Source organism: Leopardus geoffroyi, chromosome B1 (genome assembly GCF_018350155.1).
Source record: "Leopardus geoffroyi isolate Oge1 chromosome B1, O.geoffroyi_Oge1_pat1.0, whole genome shotgun sequence".
NCBI classification, from domain to species: domain Eukaryota; kingdom Metazoa; phylum Chordata; class Mammalia; order Carnivora; family Felidae; genus Leopardus; species Leopardus geoffroyi.
In genome coordinates, this window is record NC_059327.1 from 32,416,554 (window position 1) to 32,432,884 (window position 16,331).

At 43.4% G+C, this 16,331-nt stretch overlaps 1 protein-coding gene across 3 annotated transcripts in view; it reads right to left on the reverse strand.

Annotated features, from left to right (window-relative positions):
• Positions 1–16,331, reverse strand: part of DOCK5 (dedicator of cytokinesis 5) — a 227,698-nt gene that overhangs the window by 92,104 nt on the left and 119,263 nt on the right. For all 3 annotated transcript variants that reach the window (XM_045456779.1, XM_045456777.1, XM_045456778.1), the window contains 6 exons: positions 15,618–15,760; positions 13,123–13,248; positions 8,112–8,236; positions 6,465–6,563; positions 4,624–4,696; positions 1,225–1,328 (listed from right to left, as the gene is read on the reverse strand). In XM_045456779.1, the coding sequence (XP_045312735.1) occupies positions 1,225–1,328; positions 4,624–4,696; positions 6,465–6,563; positions 8,112–8,236; positions 13,123–13,248; positions 15,618–15,760 (670 nt within the window). The remainder of the gene's footprint in view (positions 1–1,224; positions 1,329–4,623; positions 4,697–6,464; positions 6,564–8,111; positions 8,237–13,122; positions 13,249–15,617; positions 15,761–16,331) is intronic.

Consider the following 16,331-nt stretch of genomic DNA (forward strand, 5'->3'; position numbering starts at 1 on the left):
TCTCTGCTATAAATAAATATTAAAGAATGAGGTTGGATTTCATTCTCTTGAACCTGTAAATGGTCACAATTCTACCTCCCTGGGTTGATGGGTTGACTGGATTCACTGGGAAGAAATAGTTTGCCATGCCTTCCAAAACCATCTGTGAACTAAGGAGCTCTTTAAAAGAAAAAAACAGGGGCGCCTGGGTGGCGCAGTCGGTTGGGCGTCCGACTTCAGCCAGGTCACGATCTCGCGGTCCGTGAGTTCGAGCCCCGCGTCGGGCTCTGGCCTGATGGCTCAGAGCCTGGAGCCTGTTTCCGATTCTGTGTCTCCCTCTCTCTCTGCCCCTCCCCCGTTCATGCTCTGTCTCTCTCTGTCCCAAAAATAAATAAACGTTGAAAAAAAAAAAAATAAAAAAAAAATAAAAGAAAAAAACAAAACAAAACGAAACAAAACAAAACAAAACAACCAGGCAGGGGCGCCTGGGTGGCTTAGTCAGTTAAGCATCCCACTCTTGATTTCTGCTCAGGTCATGATCTCACGGTTTGTGAGTTCAAGTCCCACTGGCAGTGCAGAGCCTGCTTGGGATTTTCTCCCCCTCCCTCTCTCTCTGCCCCTCCCCTACTCTCTCTCTCTCTCTCTCTCAAAAATAAATAGATAAACTTAAAAAAACAAACAACCCAGGCAGATGCAACTCAAAGAAGCTACCAACTCTGTGATATTGTTAGATAAATGAGACCTTCCCACATCTACTTTCGAGTGTAAAATCTCAGTAGAAGGGATAATTCTGTAGCAGTTAAAGAATAAGGACCACGCTGCCGGGGAAGGAAGCAAGGTCCCCTCGCAGAGAAATGGTGGCTCTCGGTGATATGGAAACCACATCCTCCCATGCCCACCATACTCTAACCAAAGCCCAACAGTGCAACTGTTCCACACAGGACGATGCAGGGGAGAGCCGGGAGGCAGCCCTCAACTGTTCACGGCCACAGAACACCATCTGCAGGACAGGGAGAGGTGTCCTCTAGAGGACTTACAATCATACGATCCACTCCTTCCAGAAAGGGGATGGGAGAGACCACGCAGCTGGAGTGACCAGAGTCCTCTGGTTTTTCTAGACTTGAAGGGACAAGCACTTCTCCCTCTAGAGAAGTGTCCGATGTTTATATGCATAATTCTGAACCAACTTCAGAGGGGGTGAATACTTCCTAAGTAGTTTTCTGAGCCTTGTTCTATTAGCCCCACCTTATAAACCACCAGATCGTGCCTCCCATCCTGCAGCGTGGTGCCATCCGGGTTCATCAGTTTCACGAAGGCCACCCCAAAGGCTCGCTCTGATTTATCTCTGGCTGAAAAGACAAAAATAAACATGTCTGAGCAGTCCAGCAAGATACCAGGAAGTGAGGTCTGTGATGGATGGTTTCACATTTTGCTCCAGGGGGGTGATATTCAATCATGCTATAAACGACACTGCTCAGCAAGCCACAATAAGCCACAGGTACTGTGCGTGGCACAGGCTCCTCAAAGGGAATATTCCCCAAAGTGAAAGCTTCTGGTGCCTCCACGTAAGTTTTTTTTTTCCCCCTACATTTGCAAATGAATGAGACCAGCAACTAGCCACTGGTCTAAATCAGAAACGTGGATGTCAACATTGAGTCCACCCCGCTGTCCGCTCCCAGTTCTGAATCCCTCTGAAACCTGCACCTTTTCTCTCCATCCCTTCTGTTCCCACCCTGGTTCTGTTCAACTCTTCCCTAGATTTCTTTTTTTTTAATGTTTATTTATTTTTGAGAGTGAGAGTGAAAGAGAGAGAGAGAGAGCACGAGTTGGGGAGGGGCAGAGAAAGAGGGAGACACAGAATCTGAAGCAGGCTCCGGGCTCCGAGCCGTCAGCACAGAGCCCGATGCGGGGCCCGAACCCACAAACCGTGAGATCATGACCTGAGCTGAAGTCAGACGCTTAACGGACTGAGCCACCCAGGCACTCCAACTCTTCCCTATATATTTCTAGAGGATCTTTCCAAGCAGTCCTTTTCCACTCAACGCCTTATCTACCCTGCCGTCAGAGAGACTCCCTGCTCCAAAACACCTTCATGAGATATCTCACTTCTATTGCTTTAAGACAGACTCAGTGAAGTATTAACCACACTCCAAGGTTTTATGATGCCACCTCTTACTTCTAAGATACTCATCCAGGTGCCAGGAGGGTCCAGTCTCCCCAAGAAAGCAGAGCACCTCCCTCCAGATCTTTAGGTGCTGGCCTCTGAGCTCACGGTGCCCCCTCGTTAGGTGCCGATGGCTGGGGCAACCTTTGGCCTGTTCTCATCAAGGGCACAACTCTGAGGTGTGCTGGGGCTATGTGCCCCTAGACTGAGTGAGCCGTAATCCACTATATAACTACATTTGCAATTTGTTTATCCATTCTCCTGGTGGTAGCCATGAGGCAAATTTACAACATTCCCAATTTGGGGAGATTATGAATAAAGTTGTTATAAACATGTATCAAACCACAAAAACCTTTTAATGGCACCTCCGTAATATGGGTCAACATAACCTTCAACCTGCACGATGTGGCTCCAGCCGGCTTGAATTCGGGTTGCTGAGGTGTCTGTTAAGCTGGGCTCTCTCACTTCCTAGCCCTGTGACCCTGGGCAAGTATCTAATTTCTCTGTACTCACCTTCTTTTCTGTATACAGGTGGATAAAAGCAGTATGTACCTTATCAGTTTACTGGGAACACTAAACAGTATGCAAATAGATTCATTTAGTGTCTTGTATAAACTAAGGGCTTGATAAATCCTAGCTCCGTATTATGTAGAACTGTATGAAATTGCTGATACTTGACTATTTGACACTGCCCTACAAAAAAATAGCAACTTCATGGGGTTCGACCCAATATTATGACTGCTCCCACTGTTCTGACTTCAGCCTGCTGCATTCACTTTGTGGGTTTCAAACACATTTCTCCATCGTCACTCTTGAGTGGGCTGACTTCGATTCGTACACCTTCAAGCCTCGGCGAGGAAGTAGCAATCTTACGCACAAATCCCAGACGGCGTTGGATACAACTCTTTGCTAGGGGAGCATTTACCACAATGTTCTGACCTTAATCGTCTGTTTTATTGTTCATCGTCCTACCCAGGCCAACAGAGACTTCAGAGCACTACCCATGACCTATCATGGATGCAGGGCCTGGCCTGCAGCCTGGTTTGTGGAGGGTGTTCAGGAAATTCAGTCTGGAATGAAGAATTGCATGTTTATGTGGTGCTGAATAAGACATTTCCAGAAATTTTATGATCAGTCTGAAAATAATCAATTTTGTTCTCTGTTTACACTTTCGAGCAGTCATTTCATGAGCTATGATCTAAAGCTTGAAACAGTTTTTCCATGAAAAGAGTTTATCTGGGGGGACAACAGATCAACAGGTTTCCTTGCTGCGGGACTTCTCAGCAATATGGCAACATACACTGTGGACGTCTAAGGCAGAGATAGAATATACAGCATTTCCTGTTCCCATTTGACTGGGAAACCCTTTTTGCCATAGAGCATCTATTAGCATGATACAGAACCTCAGTATTCACAGAACACATTTTGGGGACCTTCTTATATAGAACGATAAACACAGATCTTGGAAGCCCAGAAAAGTCCATTTTTCTGATTTCCTTAGCACAAGTCAATCCTGACTGAAGTAATGATGCTAAGTATCTAGTTTCCAAGGACTTCGCTCACCAGAACCACAAAAGTGTTGTCAAGCAATAGTTAATATATGTATACGTATACATACATATATGTAAATATACGTATACGTATATCTACTATTGTAAATTGTATATTGTAAATAGTAAATATACGTATACGTATATATATGTAAATATACGTATATGTATACGTATATCTACTATTGTAAATTGTATATTGTAAATAGTAAATATACGTATACGTATATATATGTAAATATACGTATATGTATACGTATATCTACTATTGTAAATTGTATATTGTAAATAGTAGATATACGTATACATATATATGTAAATATACGTAAATATATGTAAATATACGTATACGTATATCTACTATTTACAATAGTAAATTTACAACAGTAGATATACGTATACGTATATATATGTAAATATACGTGTACGTATATCTATTGTTGTAAATTGTATATTGTAAATAGTAGATATACATATACGTATACATATGTAAATATACGTATACGTATACGTATATATATGTAAATAGTAGATATACGTATACGTATATATATGTAAATATACGTATACGTATATGTACTATTGTAAATTGTATATTGTAAATAGTAGATATACGTATACGTATATATATGTAAATATACGTATACATATACGTATATCTACTATTGTAAATTGTATATTGTAAATAGTAAAGATATGTATACGTATACGTATATATATGTAAATATACGTATACGTATATTTACTATTGTAAATTGTATATTGTAAATAGTAAATATACGTATACGTAGACATATATATGTAAATATATGTATACGTATACGTATATTTCAACAGAAATACATTTTAGACATACACACATACACACACACACACGTATACTATATGTATATTTCAACAGAAACACATTTTAGAGCTTCTGATACTTACATTCCTGAGATGATCTGTGTCGGAAGGTAAATCTTATATGGCAGCGAGTAACCTCTTCTATAGCAATGGATACCTGCATAATAATAAAAAAAACTTCCAGTTTACATGTACATAATGTGTTGCACTCATGGCTCGTTTTTAAAAATCAGGCTCATTTTTAGTGTCTGATTGCAGCACTAATTCCTATAGAGTAAGATTTGGAGGAAGCTTCCGTTCAACGCAGATTTAGTTACATTCAAAACTTAGAAAAATTTCAAGAGAAACCATCTTCGCTGCCTATTGTGGGTTCTGAGAATGGGGATATTACAAGTTTCTTGAACTTTCTCAAGTATGAAAGAGGAAATACTTCAGAGGAAAAAGATCAGCACTTGGGGTCTATACAGGAACTTCCAGCCTGCAAGGTGTATACTGATATGGTAATAATTAGGGCCTGTAACAGAAGGAAAAGGTAAAATGCCGGGGACAAGGAGTCTTTTGCTGTTTACATATATAGAGGGGACAGGGGAAAAGAGAAGTACACGGCCATAAAAAGAGCAGAGAATTTATGGCAAATAGTTAAATAAATTATGGCATGATTATATAATGGAACATTACGTAAGTATCTAGAAATCCATTTCTAAAGAACTTTCAACGCCTCGAGATAAGTAGTTTTTTTTTTTTTAAGTTTATTTATCTTGAGAGAGAGAGCAAGCACGCAAGTGGGGGAGGGGTGGACAGAGGAGAGAATCTCAATCTCAGCGTGGAGCCCAAGGCAGGGCTCGAACCCACGAACCATGAGATCATGACCTGAGCCGAAACCAAGAGTCAGACGTTTAACCTACTTAGCCACCCAGGTGCCCCTTGAGATAAGTAGTTTTAAAAAGCACAGTATAGGGGCGCCTGGGTGGCTCAGTCACTTGAGTGTCGACTTCAGCTCAGGTCATGATCTCGCAGCTTGTGGGTTTGAGCCCCACGTCAGGCTCTGTGCTGACAGCTCAGAGCCTGGAGCCTGCTTCTGATTCTGTGTCTCCCTCTTTCTCTGCCCCTTCCCCATTCATGCTCTGTCCCTCCCTCCCTCTCTCTCTCTCTCTCCCTCTCTCTTAAATAAACATTAAAAAAAATTTTTTTAAAGAAAAAGCACACTATAAACCTGTTATAAACACCACAACCCAAAACAAATGAATTATATAAAACTGTAGAAAATGGTTACTTCTGAATTGAGATGTTAGTGCAGTTTTTTTTCCTTTTGAGTTTTCTATGGAGACCTCATAAGACTTTGACAATCCGAAAGACCCGATGGAGCCTGGGATTCAAAAGAAGTGGGCTCCAATTTAGGTTTGGACACGAAACAGTTACAGGACCTTGGAAAGTCTACCTGGCATTTTTGAGTCTAATCAGAAAGGGTGTTGCAACACTGCTTGTTTCAGCCAGAGGGCTATTAGGCGACTCACAGGAGATGACTTATCTGAAAAGCACTTGGGAATTTGTAATACACATATTTAAATTGAGAAGAGGCCCAGAAAACTTGGTTAGAGGCCAAGAAGAAAAAAAGATGTTAGGCAACGGCTTACAGAGAGTGAAAATTTCCATTTGGTTTTGGACCATCTTGGCAGCCTGTTACATCATTACAACTACAAGCTTCCCCAGTCAAATTCCTACCCATTTATCAGTAAGAATGTGATTTAAGAATCCAGGGTTAGAGATACTCTCGTACAGAATCGCATCGATTCCTTTCTCATAGGACACCGCAGGCAACCTATCTACAACTTTAGGATACAGAAGACATGATTTGTGGGTAAAAAGAAGAAAGGAACCTAAATAGGGTCTCATGTATGCTAGAGATTACAAATGGCGCGTCTCACCTTGACAGTCTCATACCAAGAGGGCTGCTTGACTTGGTAATAGACCACTGATTTGTACTCTGAAATGCCTTCATATCCAGCACCAGGATGAATGGCTTTCTTTGGATGGAACGAAAAAAATGAAAAGGGGAGAATGTTTTCATTTTAATTCCGACGGAGTTAACATGGTGTTCTATTAGTTTCAGGGGCACAACACAGTGATTCAACACTTCTACACAATACTCCGTGCGCATGATACGTCTACTCTTAATCCCCATCACCTACGTCATCCATCCCCCACCCATATCCCTTCCGGTTTGTTCGCTATGGTTAAGAAGGTGTTTCTTGGTTTGTCACTCTCCTTTTTTCCCCCCTTGGCTCGGTTGTTTTGTTTCCTAAATTCCACACATGAGTGAAATCATATGGTATTTGTCTTTCTCTGACTGACTTAGTTTGCTTAGCCTTATACTCTCTAGCTCTATCCATGTGGTTGCAAATGGCCAAGATCTCATTCTTTTTAACGGCTGAATGATACTCCGTCGTATATATACGCCGTATCTTCTTTATCCATTCGTCAGTCAGCGGACACTTGGGCCGTTCCTTTAATTTGGCTATTGTAAATAATGCTGCCATAAACACAGGGGTGCATACATCCCTTTGGATCCATGTTTTTGTATTTGGGGGGGTCAATACTAAAGGGGGATAATTTTATCTAGGAAACGAACCATGCGTGAGCCCTCTATCTTCTATGTGGCCAGCACACGCCTTATGTAGGCACATAGCAGCCGATGACATCTGGGGGCTGAAGGCTAGGGTAAGAATGAGTTTCTACCACTTTCTTTGAGGGTCTAGGTATATAACTGTGGTCGTCACTAAGGGACCCAACACCATCCTAACACCGCTCTTTGCTGCAACGTTTATTGCCTTCTCCTCTGCAGCCATGCCTTCTCCTCCCAGGGAGCAGAGGCGCAGCGAGAGTGACTAAGAGCTATGGCAGGGGTGCAGACACGCCGGTGTGTGAGGTCCTGTCTACGCTCTGTTTTAAGGACCTGCTGCCCAGGTACAGCGTGTTCGCTACAACTCAGGGCTCTGTCTCCTAGTAACGAGCCACTCGGTTCAGTAGGGGCAGGCCTCAAAGGGGGCACTTTCTGAGCTGGTTAGCAAAGCTGTGAAGTGAGCAGTCAGGAGAAGCCGTGGACCTGAAGTCATGGGGCTCAAGGGCCCCATCAACAGCACACATAAGTCACCCCTGTACCAGGGCCCCACCGCACTGTTAGCCCCTCTAACACAGTAGTCTCTACTCCACAGAGGAATGTGCCCTTCAGAGCCTTCTGGGCCTTCGCTCAAGCCCCACAGGAACCTACCAGGCTTCAAAGTGGCCGTATACCTTGGAAACGATACAGAACTTCTGGAGCAAAAGCATACACCTGAAACCATTAGCGGCTTGAGGCACTTCTTAGAACAGGAGAAACAACGAAAAGAAGAGTCTACGTGGGTTTATCAGTAAAGCCGGCCATTGCTAATCACAAATTTAACAGGTTTCCTATTTTTTCCTTATGAAAAGCCCAACGCACGTTCCTGTGGACAACAAGCCACGTCAGGTCAAAGCCCGCCGTTGTTGTAAAGAAGTGTGTGATGGGAGCAGGATTTCGGGGCAGTCCCCCATACCTCTAAGAGTTTGCCCTCCTCGTCGTACACAGACATGGTCACCTCCACGTTCTTTGGTGTCTTCTTTTTCCCTTTGTCAAACTCGCCGTGGATCAGGGTGACATAAATATCATTCCGTACGTCGCCTGCAACGGCACAACCCATCCTATGAGCGGTGCTGACAGAAGTCACTTGTAACTTTGAGGATGTAAGGAGATATAAAATACAAATAAACTATGAAGCTTTCTGACTTTATAGAGAGCCATTCATATCGCAGAAGTTTTTACGTGTATTGCCCTATTCAGCTTCCCTCATCCCACCTCTCCATACCTACCAAAGTGGCTTTGAAATGCCGTGTTTGAAAATGAACTCTTTTTGGGGGGCTAAATGGGTGAGGGGCATTAAGGAGGGCACGGGTTGGGATGAGCACTGAGTGTTGTATGTAAGGGATGAATCACTAAATTCTACTCCTGAAACCATTATTACACTATGTTAACTGATTTGGATTTAAATTTTTTTTAATTAATTAATTAAAAATTCTTTTTTTTTAATTCATTTTCTTTTAATGAACTCTTTTTAATGGCCATCCTTTGTTCTCTTTCCTAACCACTGCTGTCTAATAATAAGTACACAATGTATTTTGAGGTTACAGCGGGGTAGTTTTTTCAATAATGCCTTGAAGTTTGTTATTTTATCACATCTGATCATAAGGAAGGCTAGTATTTATTGGCTGCTCACTATGTCCCTGGGCACTGTTCAGAGTGTCTTCTAGGCAATCATTTATTTAATCCATATAATGCTCTTGATGAGATAGACATTATTCCTAAAAGCCTGTAGAATACGCTCATTGAAATCATTAGTTAGTAAGTGTCATTATTTTTAAGTGTCATTATTCAGTAAGTGTCACTATTTTTACACTATCAGAAAAATTTCTGCTTGGCGTCTTCTTGGTTACCCAGCACAACATTTTAAAAAATTAGTTGATTATCGGGGCGCCTGGGTGGCGCAGTCGGTTAAGCGTCCGACTTCAGCCAGGTCACGATCTCGCGGTCCGTGAGTTCGAGCCCCGCGTCGGGCTCTGGGCTGATGGCTCAGAGCCTGGAGCCTGTTTCCGATTCTGTGTCTCCCTCTCTCTCTGCCCCTCCCCCGTTCATGTTCTGTCTCTCTCTGTCCCAAAAATAAATAAACGTTGAAAAAAAAAATTTTTAAAAAATTAGTTGATTAGCAAGTGAAGAGCCCCCACAGCGAAAACAAATTAAATAATCTTGAGATGCTTGAACAAAACCTAGAATGAATGAAAGGTGTATCAAGTTTCTGACTGGGAAGACTAGGTGTTGTTCAATTAGTCTAAAATGTATACTAATATTAAACTGCCTTCCAGTATAAAAAAAAAATGAAACCTTCCAGCCCTAGAAGAAAATGGGGGGTGCACATTGGGAGCACTTTTCATTTTCATCTCTTATCTGCTTAGAAGAAAGGAAGGTATTGCCCACAGTTGGTTAAGGTGAAGGAATGGGGGCTAATTCATCCTTCACACTTTGAAATCTTCATGGTGCACACCGTGTCGGTAGAGAAACTGACAATTTGTGTTAAAAGCCTTAACTGACAAAGCAAGCTCACTGGTAATATTTATCCCAAAGTATTGAGAATGTGAGCAAACAAATCTTGTAAGTCTATAAGGATCTTCACTGTGGTGTTGTTTCCAAAAGTGAAAACCTGGAAAATCCTCAATTTCCAACAATCGACAGCTGGCTGAATAAATTACGGTATCGTCCGAGGAGATGCTATTCATTTATTCATTTGAAAAACCGACCGGGCACCTGCTCCGTGGCAAGCGCTGTGCTAAGCGTTTGGGAGACGGTGGTGAGCCATGCGCCAGCCTCGCTCTCACACAGTCTCCAGTCTAGTGGGGGAGAGAAGCATGATCAGATAACCACATGATGAAATGTATCACTACAAAGGAAAGAAAAGGCCAGGCTCTATGAAGGTATATCACTAAGTCCCAACCGTGTCTGGAAGGCGTGGAAATCTTTCCTCTGAACGGATGTTGGAGGGAAGAGAGTAAAAGGGAAGCGCAAGTAACATGTGCAAAGGTCCGGAGGCAGTGGACATATGATTGTTATCCAAACATATGGTGGCCCAGGGAACTGATGGCAGTAGCTACAACTAAGGAAGTGGCAATGGAGACAGGGAGAAGGGGGTGGATTTGAGAAGTCTTTCAAAGGTAAGACTGGAAAGTCTTGGCCACTGATTTTGCGTGAGGTATAAAGGAAAAGAGAGGTTCAAGAGAGAGACTCAGGCTTCTCGTTGGCGCAACTGGGTGGATGAGGGTGCCAATCTCTTGGATAAAACACAACAGAAGAGCCAGTCTACATGCAAACGATTGCAAGTCCCAAGTGGGGACTGTGAGGAAGAACTAGCCAGTTAAAGAGAGGAGAGTGATCCAGCCGGGTAGGAGCAGTGTCTATGGAAGTCCTGAGGCAGGAAGTAGTTGGGTCTACGGGACCGGAGTTCAAAGAAGCAGTCTTGAGGCCAGAGGTACGAATTCGGAGGCAACGAATCCACAGAGGCAAAATGAGTGGATGAGATCACATGGGAAGAAAATGGAGGTATGAGAAGGAAAAGATACCTGTCACGGACTGAACTGCCCCCCCCAACTCATATGCCGAAGCCCTCGCCTCTAGCACCTCCGAATGTGACTGTATTTGGAGTCAGCCCCTTAAAGAGGTGATTAAGGTAAAAGGAGGTCACATGGTGGGCACTAATCCAACAGGACCTGTGTCCTTATGAGATCAGCACACAACACAGAGCCCCCAGGGGCGACCATGTGGGGACACAGTGAGAAGACGGTCATCTCCAAGCCAAGCAGGGAGGCCTCAGGGTTGAAACCAACCCTGCTGACCCCTTGATCTCGGACGTGCAGCCTCCAGAGCTGTGCGACAGTACATGTCTGAGGCTTTCGCCACCCGGCCTGTGGTACTTGATTATGGCAGCCCAAGCAAACTAATCTGGGACATAAGGACCAAATACTGAGGAGCTCTTCACATTGAAAAGCAAAACAGAAGATGACAAGGCAGCAAAGGGGAATGGAGAAAAAGAGGAGAGTGCGGGTCTCTGACGAGAAGGGTGGAACATTTCAACAGGGAGCGGCAGACAAGGTCACATGGTGCTAAGAACACCAGAGACAATCAGTAGGCCAAAAACATATCCACTGGGTTTAGTGACACTGCAATCTTTGGTGACTCTAATGACAGCCACTCTGGACAGGATGGGGGGGGGGGGGGGGGGGCGGGAAGGGTAACCAGCAGACGAAGAACCAGAGATAAGAGAGTACGTAACCGCTTCCAAGAACCTGGCTGGGAAGATGAGGGCAGAGAGGGGCGCCATAGCTGGAGGGGAGAGTCGGGTTGTCCAAACGGAGATGAGGAGACGCAAGGTGGGGGACTTGGGTCTAGACCTCTGTTTCTCAACCCTGGCCAGTCACCAGGATCACCTGGGGAGTCCGGGCCTTACAAACTGAATCAGAGTCTGGAAAACGCTGGGAACCTGTAGCAGGTGATCCTGATGAGCTTGATCCAAAGACCAGCGTCTGGTGGCCATTATCCTGGATGATTTTTTGAAGTCTATTATAGCCCTGGCAGTCAGGAACCAATCCCACTGGTTAGAAAGAGGAGACAAGTGGGGCGCCTGGGTGGCTCAGTCGGTTGAGCGTCCGACTTCGGCTCAGGTCATGATCTCACAGTCTGTGAGTTCGAGCCCCGCATCAGGGCTCCATGCTGACAGTTCAGAGCCTGGATCCTGTTTCGGATTCTGTGTCTCCCTCTCTCTCTGACCCTCCCCCGTTCATGCTCTGTCTCTCTCTGTCTCAAAAATAAATAAACGTTAAAAAAAATTAAAAAAAAAAAAAAAAAAAAGAGGAGACAAGAATCTTCCCAGCCAGATTTCAAAGACAAATTCATCTTGTCCCCCAAATAAACTCCATTGCATTGTTTCAGACTTTGCTCTTGCTGTAGGAGTAACAGGGCATTCAGTGCGAAGAGTATTACCAAAGCTGCTTTTTTTTTTTTAAAAACAAGAAGACAATGGGGCGCCTGGGTGGCGCAGTCGGTTAAGCGTCCGACTTCAGCCAGGTCACAATCTCGCGCTCCGTGAGTTCGAGCCCCGCGTCGGGCTCTGGGCTGATGGCTCAGAGCCTGGAGCCTGTTTCCGATTCTGTGTCTCCCTCTCTCTCTGCCCCTCCCCGTTCATGCTCTGTCTCTCTCTGTCCCAAAAATAAAATAAACGTTGAAAAAAAAAATTTAAAAATAAAAACAAGAAGACAAAACACTCTTGCAGAATGGAGATGAGCATGTGGAGAATACCTATACGGATATGTATATAAAGATCTTATATTAAGGTCCTTGCGCTGATTTCCCTTTATGGCTGTAAAGGTTCAGAAATAAATGGCTTAAGTCAGTGAATTCAAGAGAACACATATGCAGATCTCACCCATATGTGGTGCCAAAAAAGACGAAACTCAAGTTAAGAAAACCGCAGAATGTTTACATTCTCGTCACCACAAGTACGGGGAGAGCCAAGCACACAGTTGGAGCTTAAGCAAATGGGGCAAAGGGCCTCGCGGAGACGGGGCTGAGCAGGTACCTCGCTGCCGTTCCCTGGCAAGCAGCCCCCAAGGCTGAATGTCATCCTGAGAAAGGTCCACGCGATGAAGCCGATCACTCTGGGGGCGCAGGACCTATGCTTTCATTAGCTCTCCTTAGCGGGGGAAGTCAGGGAGAATTTCAGAGGGGCTTATGTGGAACATAAAGGAAGAGAGGGAACAGAAAATTCTGAGTTACGTTTCGACGCGTTATCTCGGGCTTGTACACGGGTAGGTTGGTACAAGGTACTGCGACCCTGTATGTATTTCCCACTGTCTCGACACCGTTGGATGCAGGTAACAAAATGTCACACGGGATCTTATGTTGCCTCCGCTGTCCTGTTAGAAGTAACAGAGGAGGCAGCACAGGTGAATCAAGCCAAAGCTTTTTACCTGGAAGTATTATTTCGGGAAAGCCCATTTTTCGGGCGATTGCAGTTGATCTATCCACCAGATGTGAAAAATTCTTCTGAACCTGTGTGAGGTCACCTGGCAACAGCTTCAAAGATATCCAAAGCCCTTTAAAGAAATAAAGCATAAACTTTGGTGCTCTTTATGATCTGTACCATAAACCCACATAGAAAAGCTGAGAAAAATACATGTGTCGTAGTAATGTACAGATACTTTCTTAGAAAAATGTAAATTCTCCCCCATTGCACAATTCTCCCCCATGCAAAAATGCATTAACTTATCATTTTAATGACACTCCCATCAAAATCACATGACTTCCTCGAGAATTTGACAGAGGTGTGAACAGATGTTTACTCTGGGGGAAGGAGCACGAGTAAAGATATCCCCAATCAGATATACCAAAATACAGATAGAGCTGTAGTAAAGTGTGGTATTAATGGCAGAAAAGGTATTTAAATCACTGGAAACAATTAGATTAAGTACTAAAATATACAGTATATATATAGTGTATATATATATACATAGTAGATAGTAGTTGTATATATAGTAGATGCATATATAGTAAAGATGCATAAAAATCCTGAAAAAAAGAAGCAATGATTTTATAAATATGCTGGAATAATTCACTTCCACTTAAAAGAGAATCAAACAAATCTGTCCCCTCCCATTTTCATTAAACTAAATTCCTAATATAATAAGGAAGTAAAATGAACCTCTTTTCTAAGAATAGAGACAAATGAAGAAATCATACAGAACAAAACTATCTATATAGAAATGGAAAGTTTTGGTATTTGTAAAGAAGTGAGGGGTGCCTGGGTGGCTCAGTCAGTTAAGCCCCCAACTCTTTTTTTTAAAATTTTTTAAGGTTTATTTATTTATTTCAAGAGAGGGGGAAGTGAAGGGGCAGAGAGAGAGAGAGAGACAGAGACAGAGACAGAGAAAATCTCAAGCTGACTCTGCATTGTCAGTGCAGAGCCCGATGCAGGGCCCGAACCCGTGAACCATGGGATCATGACCTGAACGCAAATCAAGAGTTGGATGCTTAACTGACTGAGCCACCCAGGTGCCTAAACGCCCAACTCTTGATTTCGGCTCAGGTCATGATCTCACGGTTCGTGGGTTCGAGCCCTGCGTCGGGGTCTGGGCTGACAGCTCAGAGCCTAGAGCCTGCTTGGGATTCTATGTCTCCCTCTCTGCCCCTCCCCTGCTCACACTCTGTCTCTCTCTCTGTCCCTCAAAAATAAATAAAATGTTAAAAAAAAAATAAAAGAGAGACATTGTTATCTTCATAAAAACTGAGAAGGAAAACTCAAAAAAACGTAGGTAAGCCTACGTAATTCACTTTTAATTTTTTTTTTTTTTTTTTTTTTTTTTTTAATTTTAGAGAAAGAGAGCATGACTGGGGGAGAGAGGCAGAGGGAGAGAGAAAGTATCCCAGGCAGGTTCTGTGCTGTTAGCGCAGAGTCCGACCCAGGGCTCGATCTCACAACTGCAAGATCATGACCTGAGTCGAAATCAAGAGTTGGATGCCTTAACCAACTAAGCCATCCAGGTGCCCCAAGTAATTTTTTGTTTAAATGCAAGAGAACTACGGAAGTTTACTTTTCACCTTTCAAACAGGTACAGATTTGTAAATATCGGGTCACACAGCAGGCACTGTGCTAATTAACAGCCACTGATGAGTTCCAAAACAACAGAAATATATTTTGTTACTTGTTTTCAGATTCCTTAATGATTCCTCACATGTCTTTCCCACCCAGAACAACTGTGAATACATGGAAAACTAAATATGCTGAAAATAATGATTAGTGTGTTTCCTGACTGCCTCCGTTTCAGAAGACAGTCACAGGGTGGTTAAAAAAAAAAAAAAAAAAGGACCCCATCTTCAAAATTATCCCCAAATCATCTCCATCTTGGTATTTGAAATTTAAAATTTTAACTAGTTTTTCTTATTATTTGAATTTAAAATGCAGTTTCCAGGAGAATTTCTTAGCTAAAACTGTGCCAACAGAATGATAAATGGAAGCACTAAAACAATCAAATGTTTGGCTAGCTAGCCTGTTATTCCATATTATTATCTATTCATTTGTATTACACTGGTCTCTTCCCTCTTACTTTTTAGGTAATGTAACGGGATCAACATTCACAGGGTGGAACATAATTTTCCCCAAACCTCCTTCACTTTGTGCATTTACCTTAGAGTCAGCATTGGGATTGTGGGGCAGACAAAACTGAGCGAAGACTCACGGGATAAAAATTTATTTCACATAATTTACAAAATATAGCTGTGATCCAATTCGGCGCTGGATGCATCCTCTGTGCTCTTCAGCGTTAAAAGCCTTTACCAGGAAGCTGAGGTGAGCGATCCCCACCCAGCAGGGGCTATTTGGTATCAGAGAAAGATAGCGCAAAAGAGCAGGAGTCCAAGGGCTCAACTCGAATGCCCACTCCCAGCTTAGTACGTAGGGTTGCTGTACCTTGTCCTTTGTGATTCACTTCCTTCGCTGCTATCACTTTATTCAAGACTGAAGTGAGTGGCTCATTCTCCCCAATCACATGGGATGTTATCAGGGGCGACATGATTAGCTGCCTCTGCCGGATATAGGTTTCCATTGCAATTCTGGGAAAGTCAGAAATGAGAGGTTAGGTAAAAAGCGGAAGTTTCTGTAGCAACAGCTTCAGATACGGTGGGTCCTATGGGAACAATCTGCAGCTATAAACACTGGACATACCTAACTTGAAGACTCTTTCTTTCCTGTATTTTTCCTTTGGGTGCCCAGCTTGGTCATTTCCAAGATGACGTTGGTGCCTAAGACAGGCCCCCAGTGGAAAAAGGAAAAACAAATTCCCCCAAGAACAACAACAACAACAAAACCAAACTGATGGGCAAATGTTAACAAAATCAGAGGCAATGCCTAATGCTCTTTCTGAGCTGGGAGAGGCTGATGTAATGGAATCAAAGAAGAAACGGGGACGAGGCAGGAGACCTGGCCTCCAGGTCTGGTTCCATCTAACAGGAAGCTCTGGGCCTCAGTCTCCTCATCTGTGAGGAGATGGGCCAAGATCATATGCCTGCCGAGGCCTCCCTCTGGTGCCAACACTTAACATACAGGAGCAGTATGCACACAGCAGCTTTTGGAGAATGTTCTCAGATTCTCATGTGATGACAAACTATATCTGGAGTTACAGTG